This window comes from Haliotis cracherodii, unplaced genomic scaffold (genome assembly GCF_022045235.1).
Source record: "Haliotis cracherodii isolate W230 unplaced genomic scaffold, xgHalCrac1.p SCAF_3, whole genome shotgun sequence".
NCBI classification, from domain to species: Eukaryota; Metazoa; Mollusca; class Gastropoda; order Lepetellida; family Haliotidae; genus Haliotis; species Haliotis cracherodii.
This window is the reverse complement of record NW_027266286.1, coordinates 55,350,786-55,377,919: the sequence shown is the minus strand read 5'-3', so window position 1 is coordinate 55,377,919 and position 27,134 is coordinate 55,350,786. Positions and strand designations below refer to the sequence as shown.

The window sequence follows — 27,134 nt, the reverse complement described above, 5'->3', positions numbered from 1 at the left end:
GACTATGATACCACTTCTTGCTGAAATGGTTATAAATAAGTCAGCATTGACAAACTAGAATAAGTGAGTAAGTAAGTCAGCTCTGACACACTAGAATAAGTGAGTTAGTAAGTCAGCTCTGACACACTTAGAATCGGTAAATCTTGAAAAGGATCGAATAGAAAGAAGCTTTCAGGGGACAGACTTTACGAAAGGGTGATGACAACGTTGAAACACGTTACCACCATAGTCCTCGTGCTTGGCCTCTTTTGTGTCAGAGTTAGTCGTAGTATAGATTCTGCTGCACGGCATGCACATGAACGGAATAATTCAAGCCCAGAGACGCTCCGCGTTCCATTACAAAGACATCACACATACACAAACAGGAAAAGCCAGGACTGGAGCAGGTACCCCGATGGGCGAAGGACAGGTGGCGGAGGTAAGAATATCAGATATTTCATTGCACATAATACAACAGGTTCGCTTGCCAAATTATCTCCTGATTCGTTCCCTTAATGGAGCGGCTACAAAAGACATGTATTCACGTATCTGTGCTGTGGTCATGCTCACGGATTTTGAACGAATGTCACATTTGAATGAGAGGTGATCACGAGATAAAGACGTTTTGATACAACTAATTGACGCAAAGTCATCTGAAGACAAAAGCCGCGACAGCACTCAAACTGTGGGTGTGTGTTTTTTTTGCCTACCGGTGAAAGTGTTGGGGTATGTACTAACTGATTAAAAAACAAAGATGGCCTGACAGGACCTTATTTCCTGGAGGAGTTTGGGAAACTGTTCCTAAACCGATAAGGATTCATATACGATACTCGTTGTGTTTAAGTATCAAAACATATATTTATATGTGTGTATATTTTATCTTTTCAAGAGGCTTTGAGGTTATTTATTTTATTATTACAATAGTATCAATAATTATTGTCTTGTAAATCGCTGTGCGGTTATTCGTTGGTAGTTTTACTGTGTGTCCAAATATATGTTATGCATGTGTCCTATGAACGAGACACAAATAAAATCCTCGGTGTGTCTGACTGATAGCTTTGAGGAACGGGGCCCGGGATATGTTCAAACAACAACAGACCCGTGAAGATTCCGGGGTAGAATAGTTCTTCAGCAACCCATACCTGCCGTAAAAGGTGACTATGCTTGTCGTAAAAGGCGACTAACGGGATCGGGTGGTCAGGCTCGCTGACTTGTTTGACACATGTCATCGATCCCAATTGCGTGGATCGATGCTCATGCTGTCAATCACTGGATTGTCTGGTCCAAACTCGATTATTTACAGACCGCCGTCATATAGCTGGAATATTGCAGAGTTCGGCGTTAAACAACAGACAAACAAACAAACAAACAAACAAACAAACAAACATCAAACAACAACAGGACTATCCGATATCATGTCAAGACTCCCCGTGAAGATCCGGGTTAGAATAGATCTTCAGCAACCCATCCCTGCCGTAAGAGGCGACTAACGGGAACGGGTGGATTGATGTATGTTAACGAATCCCAATTGCGTGGATCGATGCTCATGATATCAATCACTGTATTAGCCATGGTACTTTAGAGAGTGTCATATCAGCTCTGCATATTTGCTTGTTGAACCATGCTTGTTTTAACCACGTGGACACTGACAACATGATGTTATTCTCCTTCATCTGCAAGTATGAACCAGACATCCCAGATTGCATACACCTCTATTGTACCGTTGATAGCTGTTCTCGGAATCCTGACAGTTCTGATATTGGCTATCAAGCAAAGGTATTTTAATCGCTCAAGAATAAACATATTTTTTATACATCTTCTTTTATACCTTTTGCCGATTTACCTTTGAAAGAACTTAATCGGGTCGAATCCCGGGTGTACAAAAAGTGCTATCTTTCTTCCTTCAGTAGAATGGGGGAGGACGCACTTGACAGTCAGAACAGTTTGTGCTTGAATATTTAAACAACACAAGGCATTTCCGTTATTTTTGGGTGGGTGGGGATGGGGGGGGGGGGGGGGGGGTGATTGGTGTGTGTGTGTGTGTGTGTGTGTGTGTGTGTGTGTGTGTGGTATATATATGTGTGTGTGTGTGTGTGTATGGAGTGGGGGGTCGTGTATCGTGTGTGTGTTTGACAACTTAAGGCGTCATTCGTGCCTATATATAAAATCCGTAATTGTAACTGTTCATTATAAATGTTTTCATCAAAGTGAAGTCCGTGTTATCAGTATTTGTATAGAAGACTGATAACACACGAAGACTCAAGAAATATGTCCCGTCATAATTGTGCTGACTGTCACGAAATTATGCATCGGGTCATGATTACTTAGTATTCTTAGGCTACTATATATACTGGACAGGAACACAAACTGCGTGCTTCATAAAACTGAATACAGATATTAATTGATGAAAGATAAAACGATAAAATGGTCGTCGTAGATGGCAATAAGTATGTTGACCACTGCCTCAGGATGTCAACAAATCCAATAAGAACCATCTTCCCGAGGCTAGGAAGTTATCTCACTTTAAAGTCCAGTTTCCACCTTTGTCAAACTATGCTGGATTTCGTGGCTTGATCGTAGCCCAATCAGTAGCTTTCACGAGTTATGCCCCTTCTGTGTCCCGCTTATTGACCAATCAGATTCCACCTCTTATATAACACTCTTTAAACAAAATTCGGGCGCCCAGTAAAGACGACCTGGTCGATAATCAAAATCTACATTGTAATAAAACGGGTTTTACCTCGCTAAGTTCATCAAATAACTTGATCAATTTGATTTTAAAAAATGAAAAGATTTCCGAAGTATCTGTTGACGCCTAGTTGACTGTGCACATGTTGTGCAAACCCTGAATCGACCGAAATCTGCACGGCAGTCGCCATGTTGTTTACGAACCGGATGCCGATTTCGCTATGCAGATTTTGACTGGACTATGCATAGACTCGTTAGACCAGCCAAAATATAACTCTGAAATTCCAGCCTAGTTTGGCAAGTGTGGAAACTGGACTCTTATAGTTATTTAACCCCACTGCATCGAGAAGATTACATGAACTCACAAATACGCGAATTACCAATTGTCAGAATATTTAGCAATTGTTAGAAGCAACATAAGATATGTTCGTACATACTGACCTGGTCCCCGTTTCAAAAGGCGACCGTCGTAACTCCTGTACCTAAACATAGACTTACGGCAGGCGTAGCGCTAAAGTCGCTTTGTGAAACTGTGCCAGGGCTATCATTCACTGTTTACGTGGAAGGATATATAAACATTCAATAAATCTGTTTAAGATGAGATATCAGTTGAAACATGTCCTATCATATTGCCTTTTCCTTCCTTCGTTATTGGTAAAAGTGCATAACATTGTGCACCGTGTGGAGCAAGGGTCCCGAATATACAGCTCATTGACTACTGCACGTCAGCTCAGTTGCCCCCACAGTTACACAGCTGTGCGTTTCACAGCTGTTGATCCAGATATCACCGACTCAAGACCACATAGTTATGTTGATATGTCACAGCCTTTGCCACGGATGTAGATAAACTCCCCATACAAGAGGAAGCAAGTTGGGCGCAAGTTGGGAGAAACCAATAAGCACAGGCACGGTGCTTAAAAACCAAGAATTGTTATCAGGGGAATCTGAAACGAAACCACGAATCTTGCAAACGAGCACTGACCGGGTCACCAGTGCCCCATTAACAAAGAAGGTTCAGACGATGTGTTCCTTTACACACTGATCACATCATCTGAACCCCCTTCTTAATGGGGGCAAAGAAGGTTCAGACGATGTGTTCCTTTACACACTGATCACATCGTCTGAACCCCCTTCTCAATGGGGGCAAAGAAGGTTCAGACGATGTGTTCCTTAACACACTGATCACACCGTCTGAACCCCCTTCTTAATGGGGACAAAGAAGGTTCAGACGATGTGTTCCTTTACACACTGATCATACCGTCTGAACCCCCTTCTTAATGGGCGCAAAGAAGGGCCAGACGATGTGTTCCTTTACACACTGATCACACCGTCTGAACCCCCTTCTTAATGGGGACAAAGAAGGTTCAGACGATGTGTTCCTTTACACACTGATCACATCGTCTGAACCCCCTTCTTAATGGGGGCAAAGAAGGTTCAGACGATGTGTTCCTTAACACACTGATCACACCGTCTGAACCCCCTTCTTAATGGGGACAAAGAAGGTTCAGACGATGTGTTCCTTTACACACTGATCACACCGTCTGAACCCCCTTCTTAATGGGGGCAAAGAAGGTTCAGACGATGTGTTCCTTTACACACTGATCATACCGTCTGAACCCCCTTCTTAATGGGCGCAAAGAAGGTTCAGACGATGTGTTCCTTTACACACTGATCACACCGTCTGAACCCCCTTCTTTATGTGGAAAAAGAAGGTTCAGACGATGTGTTCCTTTACACACTGATCACACCGTCTAAACCTCCTTAATGGGGACAAAACGATATAGATTATTTTGTTATTTTATTTGTTTATTTGAATTTGAACTTTATTTGGAATGATCATGTGTAATGCTTAATACTCAAATGTATATACTCTGTCAAATAAACATTTTAAGGTTGAAGTTGTTTTGTGCCTTTTGCCTATGTTTTCAGTTAATGGTCTCAGATCATTTTATGTTAGTACATCTACTGTACTGTCTTTTTCAACAATTGGAGTATTATCTTATGTTATTCCTTTAAGATTGGAGATTCTGAATGTATTGACTCGTGTGAAATAATTACTGTTGACACCCGTGGAGATTTCTCTGTTCACCTAGCAGTGAATGGGTACCCGGTAGGAGTTGATGGTAATGTAACTGTTAGCTTTCTATCGCCCCACAGACTGCTTGAGTTGCATAATGACCTGGGACCCGTTCCACAAAGCGATCTTAGCGCTAAGACTGTCGTAAGTCAGTGTTAAAGAATGGGAGTTACGATCGACTTAGCGCTAAGATCGCTTTGTGGAACGGGGCCCTGGGACCTAAGAATGAAAATCGAGTTCACACTTATCCAGTGACCAGGGTAATATATAAGATCTATCACGTTCTAAGTGCATTTGTTTGTTTGTTTGTTGTTTAACGCCGCACTCAGCAATATTACAGCCATACGACGGCGGTCTGTAAATAATCGAGTTTGGACCAGACAATTCAGTGATTGATATTATGAGCCTCAATTCACGCAATTGGGATACGATGACATGCATCAACCACGTCAGCAAGCCTGACCACCCGATCCCGTTAGTCGCCTCTTACGACAAGCATGGGTAGGTGAAGACCTTTTCTACCCAGGATCTTCACGGGTCCTAAGTGCATCTGAGTGGTTACACATTGGACAACGCTATAAAATATAATCACTTGACCTTGACCTTAACAGAACATTCTTTCAGGACTCGAAGGGATGTGTATGTTCCCTCTTACCTCTAGAAGGCACCATAAGGAACACTCGCGGTCCTTTCGAGACTTGAATACATATTACCAGAGAATGGATTTAATAAGCAGGACATATATCTACATTCGTCAGTATGTCATTGGATACCAAGCGCAGATACATGTTTTGTTACCCATCCACCCACTCTCCGCGACCAACGTTACTTACTTTCTCCAGATTTTTTACCTGTGCGCTGTACACAGGAGCACGTATCAACACCTGGAGCAATGAGTGAGTGAGTATCTAACCCTAACCCTAACCCCCTAACCCTAGGACTAACCCTAACCCTAATCATAACCGTTAATCATTAAACTTTGGTCATTGACCGTTAACTATTAACTCTAATACATAACCCATAATTTGCAAAGTATAACCTAACGTCAACGTTAGCAGTGTTCTGTTCATACCACAGCGGCAAACACGAAGAAGGGGCTTCAGATATATATTTCTACCCAAGCTGGGAACATTGTCTGACTTGCCTTTTAACCCTTGCCCACCCAACCACCTGTTCATCACTAAAGTGAGTGAGTGTGTGAGTTGGGTTTAACGCCGCTTTTAACAGTATTCCAGTTATATCACGGCGTGTCAGCTTAATGTGGGAGGAAAGCCCGAAGTGATGAAGGTCTCAGACGTTTACCACTTCGGTGAAACCCACGAGCATGGGTATGGTGCTGACAAAACCTAGAAACATATTCGAACCCAAAATCATAGTTTTTTTTGCGTGCCCAAGGGACGCAACACAACACAGCGAATCGCGGCGCCTTAGACGACTGGGCCACCCGTGCCCCATCTTCCCGAGGCAAGTGAGTGAACTGACTATAAAAGTCCAGTTTCCACCCTTGCCGAACTAGGCTGGTATTATGGAGTTACATTTTGGCTCGACTAACGAGTCTATGCATAGTCCAATCAAAATCGCGCAACGAAATCGAAATCCGGTTCGTAAACTGTCATGCAGATTTCGGTCGACTGCAGGATTTGCAAAGCATGTGCACCGCTAACTCGTTGTCAACAGATATTTTCTAAATCTATTCATGTTTTTAATCCAGATGCTCACGTGATTTGATGCACTTCGCGATGTAAGACTCGTTTTATCACAATATATATCTTGATTATCGATCATATCGTCTTGAATGGGTGCCACCGTTTTGTTTTAAGCAAATACAAGTGATACGAGAGGTGGAATCTGATTGGTCCATAGAAGAGGTATAGAAGGGACATAACTCGTAATAGCCGCTGGTGGTGCCACGATCGTGCCCAGTAATTCCAGCCTAGTTCGGCAAGTGTGGAAACTGGACTTTTAAAGTCAGTTAACTCTCTTGCCTCGGGAGGATACCCGTGCTCCCTCATCAATAAAGCCTGTGATGACATAGCATGTGTCATTAACCTATGCCCTATTTGTGAATGTAGGTCACATCCGATTACTCATCAAGGATTTCCTGTCGCTTTAGGTTGAATGGGTAGTATGATACAACGAAACTTCCTTAATCCGGATTGTAAGTTTCAAATGAATTCGGATTTGAATGTCCGGATAAACGAATCTTTGGTTCTTAATAATATTGATTTGTACACTGACGGGCAAAAGAAAGTATGCACTTGGAAATTGAATTTGGTAAAAAATACAAACGTTTTCAAAACGTTACTAGGCTGAAAACAGGCAAACAGGCCCAAAACACAACTGTGATACCCGTATGAAATACTAGTACATCACCATCGACTAACCATTTCTTGTTTCATTTTTAGCCACCGTCAAACATGGGCGTATACTTTCTTTTGCCCTTTTACCCAGTACAGTATTTTCATTACCTATTGGAAGTAGATCTAGACGATCTGCAGTTCAAGAATTAAATCTGCCTAAGCGTCTTGAAAGTCTCCAGTTAAAATGATCTTTTAAGTCAGTTTATATTTTATTGTAATAAAATGAATTGATTAAATCATTAGACTTCATTACAAGAGTTTATTCCTTTGATTCAGACCCTCAATGATAGTAACTATTGGTTCTGATGATTGTTCATAACAATTAATTACTAAATACAGAAATGTCAATTAGTGCTTTCATTATGATCTCGCAATTTCAACATATATGTATTTGAAATAACAACATTATTTCATTTTTCTGTACACAAACAGCCATTGCATGACAAATTGTTGACGTTTTTTCAAACTTCGGACTATTAATGCACTAACCTTTTCAATTCTAACTCTAAGTTGTGGTAAGTGCAGTGCAGACTGTAGGCGTCCAAGATCGACTATATCAGTTATGTCTTTGTTCAACAGGGCCCTACAAGACTAAAATTTGAATTAGCAAAAGTTGTTTCAAATTTTAACGGGGCGGTCGGGTAGCCTAGTGGTTAAAGCGTCCGCTCGTCTAGCTGAAGACCCGGGTTCGACTCCCGACATCGGTACAATGTGTCCAGCTCATTTCTGGTGTCCCCCGACGTGATATTGCTGGAATATTGCTAAAACCATACTCACTCAATCAAATTTCAACATGATAAATAACACATGAATCGTCACACGGGAAACCGGACGTAGGCCCACTTGCACAAAGCGATCTTAGTGCTAAGATGATCTTAATGAGTCTTCGTTAAGCTGTACTTGTCTCAGTGATTTACGTGTTCTGACAGCTTGTTATGAACAACATGTGTCAGTGTCAACTCACAAAGTGTTACAGAAATATTCCGTTTGCCTATAATCCATTTCATAACCGCACCTCGAAATCGGTTGTCCAGTTGCTAGAAACGCCGCAATTTGTCATGCAGAGTTGCGTCCCTTAGTTGCGCCTTGAACCTCAGAACATGAATTCGAATTCCCGATTCGCCCTGGTTATGATCATTGGTGTGTTAGCAGCATACCCATCCTCGGGTGTTTAAAGTATAAAACCTGCATAGTTCAGATTATCCTCCAGTATTAAGCTGACAGACAGGATATGACTGACAAAGTGCTCAAAGCAGCTTAAAATAATTATAACGAATTCACCGATACACTGCAACCACATCTGACTACTGAAGGCAGGAATACTTCCCGGTTCAAAGTTCATGTTATCCTACAGAGGGTTAATTGGCCATGTTTTACCACCAGATTGGATTCTGGGTCTCAAATACTCATGCTTCAAGCGCGGACCAGTCTATGACAAACTTGTGACAAGAATTGACTTGAATAGATATTTGGCGTTTACCCGTATAAAACTAGAATATAGCTGAGTGCGGGGAGAAGCGCCTCCACAGTCCAGTTGATAGAGCGTCAGCCCGCAGAGCGGAAGATCTGGGTTTGATCCTCGGCCGCGTCACACCAAAAGATCATTGGCGGAATCCCCATTCCCGAAAAGTAAAAATAACTCCTGAAATTTTTTTGTATGCAGTAAAATTATCTGCACGTAGCTGCATAAGTGCAATAATCTTGAACGCGACGTGAAACTCCATTCCACGCCACCTAAGCGGAGTGAATGAATTATTTGAATATACCAGCGGAACCTTGAAATAAAATGAATGAACATTTCCAATACAAAACTATTAAGGACTAAGTATGCAAATAATCGCACGATCTGGTGATATCGTAAACCGTTTGACAACAGCCAGCACTACTTTAATGATAAAAGTAAAATTTCAGCGAGCTTTACAATGTTATCTCGTTACCGAGTTGTTGCTATTGACAAATTCAGATTACATTGATTTTGTAACATGTATACATACATACATACATACATACATACATACATACATACATACATACATACATACATACTTACATACATACATACATACATACATACATACATACATACATACATACATACATACATACATACATACATACATAAGGAAGTGTTAGGTTAATCCCTGGCACTTCAGTGTGTACGCTCCATTCATATTCACTACATTGTTTATGATAAACCTGATTCTACCAATGCTTGTTGTAAGAGGCGACTAACGGGATCGGGTAGTCTGTCTCGCTGACATGGTTGAGGCATGTCATCGTATCCCAATTGCATAGATCGATGCTCATGATGCCAATCACTGGATTGTCTGGTCCAGCCTCGATTACAGACCGCCGACATATAGCTGGGATAGCGGCGTTGAACAACAAACAAACAAACAAACTTATAAAAAATGTTCTTGTGACTTGGGTCATAGTGAAGCAAAACATGTACCAGAATACATGTTTTTTTGATTTTGTAATATTTGAAATAAATATGGTAACTTTTTTGACATACGTAGTAAAATGTTAATGTCCTCACTCATTTAAAACAAATTTTAAAATCTTCTCCAGGAACACTCGTGAGTGAGTGAGTGAGTGAGTGAGCGAGCGAGCAGCCTCAATATTCTAATTTCCTATTTGAATGCTTACATTGAATCAGTGTGTATCAGTAGCATACAGGAAATAAGCGGAGGCAGGATACTGTTGTCGTGGGTAGTGGAACTATGCTACAATTGTAACTAGATACATTAAATCAAACACAATCGAACGTCATCATAAATAATATTCATTTGTTTGAAACAAAATTAGATAATTCAATATCGGTCCTGATCACACTTATGTGTGTGCTACCATACATGTTGTTGACGGTGAATCATTTTGAACAAACGTTAAAACATGCCTTGGATTTTACCCAAAAAATAAATTCTATCAAAACATTCTTGATTTTTTGTGTGCTTCTGACTGTTGCAAAATAGAAATTGTCAACCACAAAAATACGCTGTTGCCCCCTGCCATTGATCAACAAAATATTTTGGTCCATAGTTTTTATTAAAATAAATATCTGGTTTTGCAGATGTAGTTTACAAAATAGCTAGTCTCCATATAAAAATCCCAGAATTTCAAATTGTCGGTCCCTTACAGATCATATGTATTCTGAATACCCATTCTTCCTAAATACATATTTTAAGTCCCATAGTTATCGGGTGGACAGACCACGGGAGAACACTCATGCATCAATTATGATGTCCCCCAAAACCGGATGAACTGCTAAGAACACGAGAGAACACTAATTTATAAGCTTGTATGTCCCCTATAGCGGATGGACTGTTTAGACCACGGGATAAGAAACACGATGAACAGTGTTACTCATGTGTTCCACCAGTGATTGAAGTATTTGACTGCAACACGAGGGCCGAATGGGAAGAGCGACCACGGGGTGACCTTCTTAACACGTGTTTCCGACACATTCATGTTTAAAATATGTGTTACATTTATAGATTATATTCCCTGAAACAGAGAAACATGATGAACAGCAAGGACTCAAGTGTTACACCAGTGATTGAAGTATTTGACTGCAACACAAGGGCTGAATGGGAAGAGCGGCCACGGGGTGACCAATAGAGGGAAGTTCGAAGCACGATGGGCGTAGATCCTCCTGCCATAGCTTCTCTAACATACACCAAGCAACCTTAGTTGTACGGTAGTGGCTAATCTTATGCTTTAAATACACCCACGATAAGCTAGGCGCTATATAGCTTCCTGCAACTGGCTTGTGATTTGTCCCTTTTGTATAATAAAGCTTGTGCTACAAATTCTGTTTTTACAATTCTTTTTTGAACATGGCTCCTCTTAAATAGAAACAACATGTCGCTACTTGATGTCACGACTCGTTATGATCAGCCTTAAGCCCAAAGAGGCGCTGGCAGTTGAAATTGAACATTTGATAACCCACGACCTGCGGATCCGGGTCTGACTAAGGGAAGTAACTCTGCATTTATATATGTAATGATTGCTTTAAAAATAATGCTCGTTCTTCAAGATCAATAACGTCAATACAACAAATACAAGTATAAAGTGTTCACGAAAAGGAAACAGGACAACCAGGTTTAGTGAACCACGGAACCTTTATAAATGGAGTATGCTGACAGCATCATTGCAAACACAACGTTTAAATGTGGTGGCCCTCTAACAAGGAAAACCCTTCGTCATATCAGCTTGGATCATTTGTTGCTAAATAAAGCACATAAAGCCACCAAGCTGCCGTATACAGTTTGATAAGTGCGAGAACAATGGCTGTTGATACACGCGAACGGACAAGGAAAGTTTTCCTACAGTTTGGTTGAAGCTACTCGACTAGTTGATAGCTGAATTTAAGCTAGAAAATGAAACTCAGAAACAGCCGTTTGGAAGGATGTACAGAGCGACCAAACTGTGACTAGAAAATGGCAACTACCATGTCGATGGTGTTTTGTTGTGGGTTCATTCTCGTGTGTGAAGTTGCGGTACACGGTAAGTAGACGTCAAATGTATGTTCAATGTCGACGCATAACACTTTTTTTGTGAACACGGCATTGTCACTTCTATAAGGAAACATATTGTTATGTTTACAATTGGAAAATGTCGGGTTATAGCGTGCGTTTTGCGCCCAGTGGGATCTGTTTCGCCGGATAATCGAGACTGGTTGTTCTCTGGCTTTGACGTTTTATATTCATATTTTCTATATTTCATCTGATGGATTTATGCATGGTGACCCAAATGTTGCCTTGTGGTGGCCCAATGATGGCTCAGGCGTGACTTTGAGGTGGCCCAGTGAATGCTCGGTGGTGGCCAAAATGTTGCCTATTGGTGGGCCAGGGATGGTTCTGGTGTGACCTTGAGGTCATCCAGGGGTGGCCCAAACGTTGCCTATTGGTGACCCAGTAATGGGTCAGATGTGTTCTTGAAGTCGCCCAGTGGTGGCCCAAATATTGCCTTGGCGTGGCCCATTGACGGCTCAGGTGTTCCCACACGAAGGTTTGACGGTTCCTCGGTGGTTGCACAAATGTTGCCTATTGGTGACCCAGTGGTGGCCTAAATATTGCCTTGGCAAGGCCCATTGACGGCGCAGGTGTTCCCATACGATGGTCTGACGGTTCCTCGGCGGTTGCGCATTGTTGCCTATTGGTGCCCCAGTGATGGGTCACATGTTGCCTTGATGTTGTCCAGTGGCCCCTCGGTGGTGGCCTAAATAAAATTTTGCTTAGAGGTGGTCCCTAGGTGGATTAGGTGTTGCCTAGTTGAGGTCTATAAAAGTCTCAGTGGTGACACAAAACAACTTGTGGCGTTCCAGTGGTGGTCCAGCGGAGATTCGGTAGTAGCCCAATGGTCGCCATGTGATAGACACCTGTACAGAATAGGTCCCCGCAAGTACCAAACACTTGTAATAGGTAGCTGGTTGTTATGCTTGTTGTTATGTGCTCTTCCTGATTGTATGTCGTCGTTGCCCGATCATAATATGTGCCACTTGTTTGCCTAGTCCACGTTGTATGACGTTACTGTGGCATTGGACACAGTTATTTGAACTTTTCTTTATGATACCAGTGGATAATGTTAACAAAATTGAAAATATTAAAAACCCAAAATTTGATTTGAAAATGAACAACATGTAAGATTATACTAAGCATCGGCGTTAGGAACATGAGATTTGTTGGGGACTTAATGTTATCTCTGAACCTTTGGAGCAAGTACATCAATGCGAGAGAAAAACCAGTCTAGGTTATCTGCCGAAACAGATTCATTTGGTTGAAAAGTTAAGACAAAATAGCGGTGACAATTATGAATGGATCTCTGAAAATGCAAGCTGGTGTACCATGGCTTCGCTACGAAAGGTATAGCTTGGTTTATGTGTTGTTTTACGCCGCACTACGCGGCAATATTCCAGCTATATGACGTCGATCTGTAAATAATCGAGTTTGGACCAGACAATCCAGTGATTGATATCATGAGCATCGATCCACGCAATTGGGATCGATGACATGCTTCAACCAAGTCAGGGAGCCTGATCACCCGATCCCGTTAGTCGCCTTTTACGACAAGCATTGTCGCCTTTTACGGAAGCATTAGTTGCTTAAGACCTTTTCAACCCCGTACCTTCCGGTCGGTAAAGCTTGGTGTGTTGCTGGCACTGATGGGCTATGTATCAATCAGCAGACAATAACAACCCCAGAGAATAATCAGTTTCGAATATGGAATATTCTTTCAGGTGGGCAATTGATTTGCCTTTATGTGTTTGTGACCCGTGTCACCGCAGGGGCAAGATACCCTTACCTATTCGCGAACACCTGGTATCATCACTATTTGATAGCCATTCACAAGCACATGCTCATGATGAAGTCTTACAACCTAAAACGGACTTTGCTTTTAGCAGATATTTCTTATGAATATAGAAATGTTTTTAATGCTTTTATTAACCTGGCCCTTGGTGGTGAAACCTTATTTGAAATGTTTAGCAAAATATGTTTTTCCGTAAAAATTGAATAAATCTACAATCATGCAACGGAGAAATGTTGACGCCATAAAACCACAGATTATACCACCTACCTTTTTTGGGTAAAAACATTGTACTGTCCAATCCGTATTTTATTCAAAGTAATATACCGTGTATGTTAAGGGTTGAACGATGCTTTGAGCCACGTTACATACACATGACACACGTGTTAGGTGAGTGGAAATGGGGTTTAACAGAGCGTTCCAGATTACTGCATTTATATAGTGAGTGAATGAGGGAGTGAGTTGGGTTTAACGCCGCTATTAACAGTATTCCAGTCATATCACGGCGTGTCAGCTTAGTGTGGGAGGAAAGCCCGAAGTGATGCAGGTGTAAGACGTTTACCACTTCGGTAAAACCCACGAGCACGGGTATGGTGCTGACAAACCTAGAAACATAATCGGGGCGAACCGGGATTCGAACCCACAATCATAGGTTTCTGGACTGCCTTAGGGACGCAACTCTGCACAGCGAATCGCGGCGCCTTAGACGACTGGGCCACCCGTGCCCCCACTAATATAGTGACTCGAGCAAGCACTCGAGTGTGTGGCTGCATGTACTAATCCGGAATAATGCCGAGATGCCATGCTGCAGATTAACATAACCCACGTAGACACAATATACTGACCAGTCATTGTTTTACCCTCTTAATGTCTTTGTAACTTGCAATAGTTATGAACTACTTCCAACAGTCACCCCAACAAATCAGACAACCTGGGCCCCGTTCCACAATGCGTTCTTAGCGCTAAGATGATCGTAGCTCCCATGCTTTAACATAGGCTTACGGTAGTCGTAACGCTAAGATCGCTTTGTGGAACGGGCCCCTGCACATTACGGATTGGACTGATGGTAAACGATTATTTGTTTATTGCTCCTGGTACAGTCAGGTTGGCTAGGCTTATCATCAGCTCTGGGCCCACACACACTCTACACGCAGCCCAGACAGCGAATGGGACTTCTCCCAGGAAGCACTGCCTAGTCGAACCTTTCGGAGAATGTGAAGACTCCCCAACACTGCAGCCTTTTGCATTACCCATTGTGTCAGAATGGCAGTGTTCCTGGCAGCAAACCTAACCACTCTTCCAATGTCAGTCAGATTGGGCGATATCAAACCATAGGCCACCAAGAACAACGGAGAATCGGGCAACTTGGTATAGGGATGCAAGAATGGCATTTCGTATGCGAGGTCCGCATATGTGCCATATTTTCCCTGAATCTTGTCAATCACATTTGTGCCAAAAGGGACAGAAAATTCAATGATATAAACGATTTCATTCTAATTATCAAACATAACACGATCAGGTTTTCTGGTTTGGATACGTCTAAGGCTGTACACGGGCATGTTCCAAATAAGTTAGTGATTCTCATTTTCCATGACGCCCTTTGCATTTTCTTGATCGTACCATGGATGGACTTCTGTGTCAAATACACAACCATACACAACAAAAGATGGTAATAAAAGGATCAGGCCAAGCCATCATGTCGCTTATGATTCTGTGTTTGTGGCAAAGCTTTGGCATGCGCTGACAATGATTTGGACAGTCTTATTAAGTTAAATGCAAAATCAACAATTCATATTTACATTTTGATGCAAAATAACATATTGAAGGTTTCGAATGGGAAGTGACTGGTCCTGAGAAGCAAACCGAAAGCCGTCCATTTCACTTCGCAGGCTAGCCGACCTCATCCAAGCGAAGTACTATTTCTAGATTCCTTATTTTGAATGTCTCAATTTCAAGCAAACATACTTTTAGTTAATGGATGTCAGCAATGTGTATTCGGCCCATTTCTGTTGCCTAACCTGTATCCAGAACAGGAAGAAAAGTAAACGTGCAATGCATTTGGATGAACTATACGTCTGATTCATATCCACTATGAGGAAAAGGTCGACATGTAGACAGGCACCCTATATGATAACTAGATGGATATCAGTTTCCCATATGAATATATATGGGAATGTATGTATGCGTGTGTTGCTATAAGGAAGTAGAGATTATTACCACTTATCGGAACACATCTGTCACTTTTCACTCGGTATAGTTAACTGACTGGATGAGAATAAACCCTTACGTGACCACTCCCCCTCTATCCATTCGTTCATTTTTTATCACAAAGATTACCGCTTTTTTGCTTACACTTATGCAACCAAACAAAGGAAAACAAACTGAACTAATCTATATTTCTAATTTTTTTTATCAAATGGCGAAGTTTCTTAGCAGAAAAAATAATATCTTATTCAAATATGCCTAATTATGCATCTGATTGTCAATTTCGATTAACGAACTTGTGACACTTCACGCGGACTGAAGACTTAAGGGTGAGGCTATACGGTAGGGTTATTTCCCCTTTACTGAGCCAATGCACATTACATATAACAAAATATAAATTCAGAACTTCTTTCCTGACATGTTCCGAAGATCACCAAAGAAAAAGTGGTGTTTGACAAACTCACTAAATGTTTCACGAAAATGTGCAGGGCCGTTAATGAACCTTAACGTCAATGAATGTAAGGAGATCGATACCTTTGTGATAAACTACACATCATCGTCCTTGATACATGGTCGCGTGTCATTCAGCGGGAAAGACGGCAAAGTTGGCAGCATCAGACATTATAGCCTGGTTTTTGCAGAGATTTTTATTTGATATGGAAAGTGTTTTGTCGCTTTATTTATATTCAACTAAGAAGTAGGTTAAATAAGACATAATCCACGATGAACCTTTTGTGAAACATTTCGAACAGTATGTTCTGTGGTAGTATGAACTGACAGGACTAGCCTTGAAACACTGTATTTCATCGTGTGTTGGCGTTTACAGCAGATGCAGTAGGTGACATCTCAGTTTCGAGTGAAACTGGAATTCCCTGTCTGCTGTGTGTGCAAAGCTATCTGGTCTCCCACTTCTATACTTAGACAGGGTACTAGTTCAAAGGGCAACATTTACGAAGGATTACGAATAGACAATTACACTCCATTCAATTGGATATCAAATGTATGACCCTAGTGAAATAATTTGCCTTAGATAAGAGTGGGTGTGGGAAATTAGGTATTGTCATCACTATGTCTGTATCTCTTCATGATCACATTTCGAAGACTGATAATAACACTTCATTATTACTTTTGCAGGATCACCATACATACCCGTGTCTTCTCGCAACATGTACTCCGTGTCTGGCGCTTCGAGTATAGCTGTGGCGTCATCAAATGATAATACACAGATTCAATCCTCCTCCCTCGCGGCCACTCTATCCTCAAAACCAACGTATCCAGATCATACAGTGAAAATAACCTCCGTAGGATCATCTTCGTTGCAATCTTCATCTTCAGTAGAACACACAGAGAAACCTAACTTACAAACAGACACGTTTGGAGAATCCCCGTCATTGGAATCTTTAACTGGTTGGAATGAAGGATCAAAAAACCCTCCCAGTGACACCACAATAAAGTCAAGCCGGTCATCCCAAATGATGCCAGTGACGCCACAGTCATCGTCCTTTACCGGAACTACAAGCAACGAACCTCCTTTTCTACCAGGTCATCTTCTGATAACACTTTCGGTATCCCATACTTCAAGACATGTGACTTCGTTGATTGCTCCAACATTAACATCAGTATTCACACCGACAACGCCAAAGTTACCCTTTCAGCAAGTGAAAACACCCTTAGCTACCACTACACAAGTGTCTAGAATGCTCTGGCTTACTGGCATACGCGCGGAGAAGTTAATCCAAAATACAATGCCAATAACCACAGAATCTCCAAACCGTTCTGGTAAATATATGTACTTTCCCCATATCTGATTTGCAGGTTACATGTATCGATTGCGTTACATCTTGGGGAAAGGGTTGTATCTCAACATGCTTAACATTAGTGGTTGAGTGAGGTGGATATCACACTGCTGTGAACATAATTTCATTTATTTCATGGCATACCAACTTAATCTGGAAGGGAAGTCCAAATTGATGCATATGTTAGACGTTTACCCGTTTCGTTAAACCTACCAACAGTGTATGGTGCAGACAAACCTATCATCATTATCAGGGCGAATCTTGGATTCAAACCAACTAGCATCGGTTTCTAGAACGACTAATTTATGCATCTCCAGAGACGGCCGAGCCTTTAGTAACCCAATCCCATAATGAGTCGACATCAAGATACATCAATACCGTATGTATTTGAATCGACCATTGCTACGTAAAAGAAATACATGCATATTTGTATTTCCTCTTTTCAGGTGAATATGTGGCGATAATAATCCTGAGTATCCTTTGTGGAATTGTCCTGATGATGATAATAATCTTCATCCTCTACAAACACAGGTAAATATAGCGTGTCATAAATATTTAAAGCTAATCATTGAAGCAAACTATGAGACAAAATTAAAGTGATTTCACCAGTAGTTTTGTGAAACATGCATTGAAATGAAGGCCCTCAATCTGAAATAATCCTTATGCTTGTTTAAGATTCTGCAGGAGGAGACGTCAAGACGTTACATGGGTGGTTTATGATGATTTGGATGGCCCCAATACAAGTACCAATAGATATGACGAAGAACTGTCCTCATCTGAAGTGAATGTGGAGCGTGGACTTCCTGAAGGGCATACCAACATGACTCCTCCTGCTTCGTTGTCTCTGGATGAATCTGGACACACCTCCATCGGTACTCATTTGCAAAACAGCTCACTCCAGAACGGGCATTTGGAGGGATCAGCACAAGAGCCTAATAGCCAAGACATCAGACAAAATACAATACCAGAATTCAGACATGCTGTGCATTCTGATTACATGGAGCTGTCATATTTCACTTCATGCAGTGACAAAAAAACTGACACGCCGAAAACGATCAACAGTGGATGCTGTAGGCCTGAGTCTGCTGATTCCTCTGCTACTAAAGATGACAAACCAAAACCTGCTGAAGACCACTCAAGTGATGACATCAGTACAGGTGAAACCCCTGTGGTTAGTGCTAATGATAAGCCTGCGACTGGGACACTTAAGAGACCTAAATTAATATATGACAAATACGGATACACTCTGGTTATAAAGCATGGAGATAAACAATTTCAGGTTGTTGAAGATTCAGGTCAAACCAGAGCTATTAAAGACAGCACGTGTAGTTCCCATGTTGACCACACCGACAATCATGGGGTCTTATCGAAAGTAGAAAATACTGCAACCGTGAACAGTCCTGTTTTGAAGCCGAAAGACAAAACTTCTTCCTTTGGAAATACTCACTTGCCAAAAACAAAACTTGTAGAACGTCTTGTAGGTAGCAACCAAACGGATAATCATGATGTAGAGCCAAATCATGCCGACGATCCTCCAATGTCACCTTCGAAAAAGACACATAAACACTTAAACCGTTACCTCGACTTATATTCTCAAACTGATGGCAGTTGTGGAAAATTAGGTGAAATGGACCATGTGGAAAATGTAGCAACAGAAACAGGACAACATAGCGGTGAAACATATACACCAAGCTTAGACACCGATATTGAAAATGTCGACGAGTGTGCCTTCAGTACAACTACACCATGTAGTAATGTTACGTTGGAAAATCATACAACCGATGCGAATCCAGATTATCATTCCTCTGGAGATGATACATCTCCAGAGGAAGATATAGACATTATGGCATACTTCATTGATTATGTTGCCCCACAAAAGACATATCTTGGTATCATCTATGAGTATGAAGAGGATGTAGAATTTGAAGGTGCAGAGACAGATCAAGGCAGTGAAGGTGATGACAGTGAGAAAGAAGAGTCAGTTAAGGAACAGAGTCATGAAGAACAAGAAAACAGCCGACAACTAGAGTCAATAAGGATAAAACAAGATGAAGAAACGGAACACGTTATGGTAGTAAAGGAGGGAGGGACTGAAGATGAAGACACAGTGAGCAATTTGGAAATGCAGCCAACAGACAAAATGAAAGTTGAAAAACAAGTAGACACAGAAGGAGTCCTAAATCATGACCAACGAGGAGCAGCAGCAGATTCTGAAGACGAGGATGAGGATGCACATGGGGATGCAACAGACAGTTGTAGCCAGCATATAGAGTATCAAGGATTGATACAAACGATGGAAGGAGTGGACCCGATTGTTGATAGGGATGACCAGTTAGCCCATACATACTCAAATGATAAGCAAGAAGAAGTACTGTGTACATCATCAGATACAGAGAACAAGGGCAATCAACAGTTTGAGACAGTGAAGGGTGAACTGTTAGAAGAAGAGCAAAGTGATGAAACAGGTATAAGCGATGAACAATTAGCGACAGCACAAGGGAAATCATTGGAAAAACACATAGACCAAAGCACAGAATTACAGGAGGATGCTGTAGAAATGGAAGATAAAGAAGCCGAGATGGGAGACGAGTTTTGTTTTATACAAAATGAGCATGTAGAAAAGCTGGACATGTCCAGAAAACTGGAGGATGAAGAGTTGGTGGAGGAAAAGGTGGGGGATGATCAACAAGTACTGGATACACCTGATGACACCGTAGGAAAGGAGGATGAAGAGGATGAAGAGTTGGTGGAGGTACAGGTGGGGGGTGATCAACAAGTGCTGGATACACCTGATGACACTGTAGGAAAGGAAGATGAAGATTCAGCTGACGAACTTGGGAATACATTAGTTAAGATGAACAATAACCTTTGGGGAGAAGAAGTGCCGAGTGGATCTCTAGAACAGAAACAAGTAGATGTACAGGATGCCTTGGAGAAAACGGACGGAGAAGGCGTACAAGATGATGTCATGGAAAAGGAAGGAGCACAGGATACCGCTTTAAAGAAAGAAGACATCTTAGAAAATGAAAATGTAGATGCAATGAAATTGCAGGATAAGTTTCAAGAAAGAAATGATGCACAAATAAGGGAAGATGAAGAGTGGTCTGATGGTATCACAGACAGGATAGGCGAAGAAGCAGAAAATGGAAATCCAGGACATGAACAGGCACAGGAAGTGCAAGAAGAAACAGGAGAAATGGAAAATGATAAATTACAAATACAGGATGTTGTAGGAACCGATGAGGAAGTTAAAAGGATAGAGGTGCACGATGACGAACAAGAAGAACATGTTAAAGAAGCGGAAAGTGAAAAATGGTTTAAGGACAAACCCTATGACACTGTAGAGATGGACAGACAGGTTTGGGACATAACTGACACAAAGCAAAAGGAAATCGACAAGGAGAATTATGCTTCTAGAAATGATGACCGGGTAGCAGAACAAGAAACATTTGAAAAGGTAATCTACCCCGACGAGCTATCAGTGGTGAGGGAAAAAATACAAGAAGGTGAAATTAAAGAGGAAGAAGACGAGGAACACGAGGTGAAAAATATAAATAATGACCATTGCGAGGGGAGTAGGGACATACTAGTCCTCGATCCAGAAGAAGGCAGCTCTCTGAGTGATGAGGACGTAGAGGAAGATGATGACGATGGTTGGATGCTTTTCGATGAACCTATGTCAGCGGTACTGTCAGCTTGTCAATATTCTGGCAATGATTATCTTGATATTGACGAAATGGACACGATGGACAGTGATGACGATCAACCATTTGATTCAAACCTTCAAGATGACAGTTTTGCGCGAGATTATATTGAAAGATTAAAATTTCTTCAACCAACCAAAGGCATATTATGTAAAGGAGGGACGACAATGAATGAAGACAAGCGCGTTCCCAAAAATGTTAGATTTACGCTCCCCGGGGAATAGAAATAGTTTTGAAGAAATGGAAACCACAATAATACCTGTAATTGACAGATGCCTATGTTTTGCTGCATTGGGACCTGGCTAAATTAGGTCCACAAAACACAATTGCTTGTCATAAGATGCGACTAAAGTAGACTGGATGATCCAGCTCGGTGACTGGATTGATTGCATGAGATCGTGCCAGAGACGTTCTTCAAAAAATATTTTATGGTTGACATGTGGAAGACACTTCGAAATTTGATGCATCAATGACAAAAACGATGCCCGATGCAATTCCCTGTTTGGACATGCACCACATGTTTCCGTGTTTTTCAGGTGAACAATTGACTGTGCATGTGTTTGTGAAGGATGCCACCGGTGGGGCAGGATACACCCACCTTTTCGCGAACACCTGGTATCATCACAAGTTGATAGTGATTCATAAACACATGCTTATGAATGGTACAATAGACGAATGTATATGGTAAGGCTTTTGTTTCTCCCAGTTTGACAATAATGCTGGAATAGTGATGAATCTGGCGTTCAACAAAGTTTGGTTTCTGAAATGGATAATTAGATGTTAAGAACCATCTCGTTGAAACATAGTTAAGCAGAATATACATAAAACACAAAATAATTTACGATTCAGTGAAGATCGGTCCACCGACGGGACTGAACTATGCATTCTGAAACATTATCATAGTCTTCTGAAATGAAAATAATTCGTATAATACATGAAATACCCTACCATAGTGTTTCTAGGATATAATTGTGTTTGAAATCAAGAGACACGACGAATATGCAATTTTATCTACTGTCATGTATTCATTTTCACAGTTTCTGCTTAGCTTGATATAAGTATCAATTAGATGTGAAAAGAATATGCAGGAACAAGGAAGTACTTTTTTTAATGGCACCGTGTCAATCGTGACGAATCAATCAACCATTTAAAAAAGTATGAGACTGATCAGAATACATCAGCGGCCATAGAATGTCATGTGCATACCGGTGTACATCAAACAAGAGATTAGATTTGCAGTTGCATGCGTCTAATTCATGTTGTATGCATACCATTCTCGTTGTATAACATTGTGTAACTCTATACATGTGTGCGCATCTAGCAGAAGAGTTGTTATATTGAGTTGTCATCAGCATATCTATATAAATATAGATGTGTTGCATATATTGTTTGTATTCTTCCTTGTATTTCACTGTTATTGTCAAATGATGTATCCCGATTTTTGTTACATAATGGCAGACATATGTAACAAATTAACAAGGGCACTCTCCCGGTCAGTTCGTTTGCACAGAAAACATATTTATTATAACTTGGTCACAATTCATTAAGTTATATTTCATGTCTGGATGAAGTTACATGTAGATTGTCGTGCATTGTTAATATTTGTACAAGCGTAGTTTAGTAAAATTTTATATTAAACGTACACACTGTATCATATGTACACTAATAGGGGCGGTCGTTTAGCCTAGAGGTTAAAGCGTTCGCTCGTCACGCCGAAGACCCGGGTTCGATTCCCGAGATGGGTAAAATGTGTGAAGCCCATTCCTGCTGGAATATTGCTAAAAGCGGCGTAAAACCATACTCACTCACTCACTCACTAATAAATTCTTTGATTTATGCTATGTCAGCATAATAGTTATAGGCCACACGATATTGTTTATATGTTACCATCTGTGTACATACAAGTGTTGTGTTTGTTTATGATAGATCTGTACAGTAAATAAAGTACATTGACTTATGCATGGCTGTTTTTATTTACAATATAAGTCCGTGGCCTCATTTGTGTATATATTTCGCACTGGTAACCAAATCCAGCGACCCGTTAGTGGAAGTTCAGTTTCAAACAGGTAAGTCAATGGTTGAGACTTTTATAACCGATCAATGACCTTCAGGAATATCGTAAATATAAGACGTCAACCCCATAGTTTAACCAGTCTCGATTTTCCAACGAAACCGATTCCGTTGGGCGTAAAAGGCAAAGTTGCAATGAACCCTACGCAAAATGGCAAAGCATGTCCTGCCCATCCGGTAGAACCCTCCACTTACACAATTTGCACAAAAAGTAGTATGTGTTTGTTGCCTGACAGCAGTACTCCTGCCATGCAACGGTGGCATGTAATCACACGATACCACATTTACTAGTTTTTTTGAAACGATATGTTAATTTTGAATTAAGTCCGTTGCGTACAAGTGCAGAAACAATGCTGCCTAAATGTAAAGGAAAAACGTTTGAGAAATATGTTCGTTTTGCAACACAGCGAGGGTAGTTATAATGTCTCAATCCAAACAAAATCTAACATTTCCTGAGGATCCATATAGGCTTGAGGTATTAATGTTCTATATAACTGCGATATCATGATTGAGAATTTTACAAGAGAAAGATAATAAGAGCGAGTGAGTGAGTTTAGTTTAACGCCGCTTTTAACGGTAATCCAGTTATATCACGGCGTGTCAGCTTAATGTGGGAGGAAAGCCAGAAGTGACGGTGTCAGACGTTTACCACTTCGGTGAAACCCACGAGCACGGGTATGGTGCTGACAAACCTAGAAACATAATCGGGGCGAACCGGGATTCGAACCCACAACCATAGGTTCCTGGCGTGCCCAAGGGACGCAACTCTGCACAGCAAATCGCGGCGCCTCAGACGACTGGGCCACCCGTGCCCATCCCCCATCCCCTGATAATAAGATATAGCAACAGCAAACAACACGAATGCCATGAAGTACGATAAATTGCCAAAAGGGAATAATGTTAAAAAAATATTTAGAAGGTAAACATAAATGCCTTTATTTAGGCTGAATTATTCTTCCAATCGAACATACACTCATTCAGTATCCTTTAAGTGTCATGGTCCAGACAATACTTATACAATAAAGTATGAAGATAACCGTATTTCTGGACAACCAATGAATCTAACACCACAGCAGAATACCAAGACCGTTCATATACTATTTGTCGAAAGGGACAATACAAACTGGACCGTCTAGATTTGGAAAATGCATTAACGGATAAGTGATTAATTTCATAAATTCATAAGTAACATGTTCATCTTCGAGCAGGAGGGATTTCTGGATATCTGAACTGTTGATTCATTGTACGTTAACGTGTTGCTAACATAGAAAGGCAGAACAAAATTCAAAACGATATGTATTTTAGGTTGTTTGCAGTCCTTTTCCGAGGAAACAAGGAAAATAATATTAAGCTTGATAACAGATATGATACATTGCTTCCGGTGTATTGTGCATATACTGTTAATAAAATTGAAAAGGCTCACCTGATCTATTGTGGAATATACTATTACATGTATACCTGAAAGGGGCCATACAAGGATAAAGAAAAATAAGCCAAAATAAACAATAAGCGGCTCTACAAAACAGGCAACCTTACATCCTGGTCATTGAATAACAGGATAACATACACATAGCTGGCCAGACGAACATGCCCGTCATGGCTGCTCTTCGGGCTGCCACAGCGGTACATGGACATGAAAAGGCTCATGCTGTGTCGAATATCATAACACACAGCACCATATAACTTACGTCATTGTTGAGCATCTCGCCAATTACTGAATATAAACTTTTAGGACGTTACATGACGACATAGCTGAGCAATGGTCAAAAGTTACATTTTCAACATGGCTGCCCTTGCGGCCATGTTTATGTTTGTTTGTCTGTTGTTTAACGCCGCACTCAGCAATATTCCATCTTTATGACGGCGGTCTGTAAATAATCGAGTCTGTAATCCAGTGATTAATATCATGAGCATCGATCCACGCAATTGGGATCGATGACATGCATCAACCAAGTCAGCGAGCCTGACCACCCGATCCCGTTAGTCGCCTTTTACGACAAACAGAGTCACCTTGTGCGGCAAGCATGGGTTGCTGAAGACCTATTCTACCCCGGAATCCTCACGGGTCGCCATGTTTATGATATGATTGGAGTGAGTGAGTGAGTGAGTGAGTGAGTGAGTTTGGTTTTAGGCCTCTGTTAGCAATATTCCAGCAATATCACGGCGGGGGACACCAGAAATGGGCTTCACACATTGTACCCATGTCGGGTATCGAACCCGGGTCTTCGGCGTGACGAGCGAACGCTTTAACCACTAGGCTACCCGACCGCCCCGATATGATTGGAAGTCTGTGAACATCTTTTAGCGACACATTGGGTCATTCATGCCAGGTGTCAGTCCTTCTATTTTAGTGGAAATACCAAAATTGTAAACGTTAAAGGACAGACGGACAACCAGACAGACGGAGGACAACGGACAACGACATAATCTTACTTTCAGGTGAGCTAAAATACAAAATATATGTGCAAACTATTCTGCTTAACAATATGAAGGAAACTTGAATATCAAATTCACTCAGGCTGTGAATCTAACCTTATTGTTAAGGTTGTTAAGCCAAACAATATAAGAAGAAACAATTTTCATAATATTAACCTCAGATGATAAAGGTATTTATATGTAAGAGTTGTATCCCCCTCTGTACTAAACATGGCCCCGAAATAAGGTGAGGTGAGGTAAAAAAGGGTTTAACGTCGCGTATAAGATTATTGTGTGTGTGTGTGTGGCTGCTTGTACTAGTCCGGTCTGATGGCGATTTATAGTGCTTGCGCACTGAGATACCATGCCGCAATTTAGCATGAATGCCCCACTCAGACACAGTATACTGACTCCGAGCCGACCAGTCCTTGTTTTAACCCCTTAATGCCGTGCGCCAGACAGGGTAACAACAAGTACCTTCTATTAACGTCTTTTGGTATGACGCGGTCCGGGATCGAACCCCGGGCGGACGCTCTAGGCCTCGAGATAAAGGTTAGATGGTTGTTCTGATTCATCTGTACATTAGCTTGTACATAATGCTGACAAGCATCGGTACATTGGAGGGTTATTAAACTAGTAGTGTGACAAAATTAGTTGTTTACACATGAGTAGTAAATCAAATCAAATCAAATAGTAGTTTCAAATCATTCATTTACAGGGGGCACGGGTGGCCCAGTCGTCTAAGGCGCCGCGATTCGCTGTGCAGAGTTGCGTCCCTTAGGCACGCATGAAACCTATGATTGTGGGTTCGAATCCTGGTTCGCCCGGATTATGTTTCTAGGTTTGTCAGCACCATACATGTGCTCGTGGGTTTCACCGAAGTGGTAAACGTCAGAGACCTGCATCACTTCGGGCTTTCCTCCCACATTAAGCTGACACGCCGTGATATAACGCGATATCCAAGTTATGTGATAATGTCACGATGTATGTCACGTGTGTCACGTGGTCGTCTATGCTGATCTCCTGATTGAAACTCAAGAACGTACACAGGGTCGTTATCATGGCGCCTGCATGACGTCAACTCCGAATGGAAGCACCTGTGACGTAATATCGTCACTGACAAATTGTATTTTTTAAAATGAAAACGATTTCGTAATCTGAATACTATTACGTAGCTGAACATGTTTAGTTTATACATTCGCACAATACGTGTATTGTTATGACTTTGAACATAACTTTGCGACATCGGCAAAATTCAGATTCAAATTATCAGTGACATATGTTGTTTATTTGGGCATAAATCACTACCAGGATTCTGGTCAGATATGATGACGTTAACACGACATCCACCCGTGTTTCATACGTGCCTGGCGCCTTATATTCCGGCTGTGTATATAATGTAAACAGTGTTGGTTATATTGTGAGTAAAAATAACTCCCGACTACAAGGAAAAGCGTAACCCATTGCCGACATGAGTATGCGCTGCAGAACACGACAAATAACAAGTTTTCCTCATAAACGCGTATCTTTG

At 41.3% G+C, this 27,134-nt stretch overlaps 2 protein-coding genes across 2 annotated transcripts; both read left to right on the top strand.

Annotated features, from left to right (window-relative positions):
- Positions 1-198: 198 nt before the first annotated feature.
- On the top strand, positions 199-3,510 carry LOC139474714 (uncharacterized). The gene is made up of 3 exons (XM_071257814.1): positions 199-426; positions 1,667-1,756; positions 3,313-3,510. Exons 1-3 carry the CDS (start codon positions 199-201, stop codon positions 3,508-3,510), a joined length of 516 nt encoding a protein of 171 aa, XP_071113915.1.
- A 7,948-nt stretch (positions 3,511-11,458) lies between these two features.
- On the top strand, positions 11,459-22,981 carry LOC139475151 (interaptin-like). Its single transcript, XM_071258406.1, has 4 exons — positions 11,459-11,613; positions 16,753-17,397; positions 17,861-17,945; positions 18,090-22,981. Exons 1-4 carry the CDS (start codon positions 11,547-11,549, stop codon positions 21,340-21,342), a joined length of 4,050 nt encoding a protein of 1,349 aa, XP_071114507.1. The 5' UTR covers positions 11,459-11,546; the 3' UTR covers positions 21,343-22,981.
- Positions 22,982-27,134: the final 4,153 nt, after the last annotated feature.

Excerpts from the sequence above, each read along its gene's own strand:
- LOC139474714 (XM_071257814.1), top strand. The coding sequence starts at position 199 with ATGACAACGTTGAAACACGTTACCACCATAGTCCTCGTGCTTGGCCTC. Across the intron at positions 427-1,666 it reads CAGGTGGCGGAGGTAAGAAT|CAGACATCCCAGATTGCATA; the intron begins ATCAGATATTTC and ends GCAAGTATGAAC. Across the intron at positions 1,757-3,312 it reads TATTGGCTATCAAGCAAAGG|TCGTTATTGGTAAAAGTGCA; the intron begins TATTTTAATCGC and ends CTTTTCCTTCCT.
- LOC139475151 (XM_071258406.1), top strand. The coding sequence starts at position 11,547 with ATGGCAACTACCATGTCGATGGTGTTTTGTTGTGGGTTCATTCTCGTG. Across the intron at positions 17,398-17,860 it reads AGAATCTCCAAACCGTTCTG|GTGAATATGTGGCGATAATA; the intron begins GTAAATATATGT and ends TCCTCTTTTCAG. Across the intron at positions 17,946-18,089 it reads TTCATCCTCTACAAACACAG|ATTCTGCAGGAGGAGACGTC; the intron begins GTAAATATAGCG and ends TGCTTGTTTAAG.